Consider the following 1,686-nt stretch of genomic DNA (forward strand, 5'->3'; position numbering starts at 1 on the left):
GTTCTTGGTCAGTGGTGGTTTGACTGCGCGAATCTCGTAAACTTCTCTCCGAATGACTGTCGACCTCTAGTTATGCTATTGATTTCATTTTAACTCTAGGTGGTATTCGCACTATTATTTTACTTTTATTTGTTTTGAAGTTGAATTGGATTTCGTCCTTCCCGTCCTAAATTATGATTTTTCCTGTAAATAGCATATTGGTATTTTGAGTCGAAGTGTGATTTGAAGTGTTCGTCCACCTTTAGCCCTTTTGGGTATATATGGATCTGATCTCTTCTACAGTTTCCTTTGCAGAATGATACTTCTCGCGTCTGATGGCATTGCTGCTTAAGTAGATGTCAAGCGGGGGTCAAATCCTGATGTTTGTAAGTTCCTCTCAATGTACTGATCAGCATTATTTAAGTATTTCTGAAGAGAAGTGAAAGTAGGTAATTGAGGCCGAACTTGCTGGCCTCAGTTGGTTCAAGTCTACTTTTGCAGGTTGCGCTATTCACCTTTGTGCTTTTTTGTCAGTCTTACTATAATATTTGGCGCTTTACATTTTGCATTACGCATTCACATTAAATTGCATAGAATTAGCCTTGATGACCACTTACAATATAAATGGGATATTAGGGTACTAAAAGCACATCTGTTAAGCGATATTCGGAGTGTTATTTCCACTCATAAATATTAACTAATAAACCTTTGAGAATTGAGGAGTGTTAGTATTTGAATGTGGTCTCAGTGGACTTATCACATACCCCAGTAGCGTCATTAAAAATTCGTTTTTTTCACCTTTTGTGCTTGATACATGATATACGAAGGGAGAAGTGTGAATGTCGGTCCATTTGAAGTCCTAGCCACCTTTGCTACTGTTGTTGCAGCAGAATTTTCAATGGAGATGGATATCATTGTGGATGATCTTAGTGGGTTTCCCTCACCTTACAGTGATTTCCATCATTACGTTGCTTCCTTTTCCATCAGAATATGTTTTCCTGCCATTTAAACATCCACACCAAGGTGATATTTTTATTTGCGTTAAATTCTCACACTCAAATAGTTTGGTTCAGTTAAGCCACGGATTTGCTTAATCACGCAATTCGTTTAGATTGTAAACGCCCATCTTGGTCAGCAGTGGTGCAGGCCCAGCTTTCATACCTGATCCTCCTTGCCTCAGGCTCGCCTGGTTTGAGGAAAGGCGATTTGGAAATCCTTGAACTCGATCACGAATTTTTTTACTTTATAACCGCGTTAATAAACCGAAGCTCGTTTATCGACAAAATTTTTTACTTCCTTATTTGTTGAGAGGATTTGATGAAATCCGCGTGATTTGGCTAGATCTGTTCAGTTATTTCCTAACACAGTCACTGCCAGGTTTTCAGCGACAACTATCCAGGTGTTTTATTGTTCTGATTAGGTTTTTTTAACCAACTCAATCGTTGATGAGGGGAAATAAATGTACAGGTCACCTCAGTCCATGGTGAACCTGCGCTGCTTTTTTCCGATTTTGAATTAGCTTTTCTTTAGGTGTGATAACTTGGCGCGTTCATTCGCTATATGGCAGTCGAGTAGCCGTGCCAAATGTGACTCCGGGTTCTGAGGAACAGAGAGGCGGTAAAAGGTACGACCTTTTAATGATAGATAATCGGCGTTCTGTTTTATTAGTTCACGAAATTCATGAAGCCTATTAAATATATTCACAAG

The 1,686-nt window shown here is 39.1% G+C and overlaps 1 protein-coding gene across 1 annotated transcript in view; it reads left to right on the forward strand. All coding sequences in view use genetic code 11, as the record gives it.

Annotated features, from left to right (window-relative positions):
* EGR_10307 (hypothetical protein) overlaps positions 1-1,686 on the forward strand; it is a gene marked incomplete at both ends in the record, with an annotated part of 10,860 nt that overhangs the window by 4,184 nt on the left and 4,990 nt on the right. The window contains one exon of the mRNA XM_024499556.1: positions 1,499-1,603. Coding sequence (XP_024346038.1) covers positions 1,499-1,603 — 105 coding nt within the window. The remainder of the gene's footprint in view (positions 1-1,498; positions 1,604-1,686) is intronic.

The sequence above is a fragment of the Echinococcus granulosus genome, assembly GCF_000524195.1.
Source record: "Echinococcus granulosus chromosome Unknown EG_S00207, whole genome shotgun sequence".
Taxonomy (NCBI): domain Eukaryota; kingdom Metazoa; phylum Platyhelminthes; class Cestoda; order Cyclophyllidea; family Taeniidae; genus Echinococcus; species Echinococcus granulosus.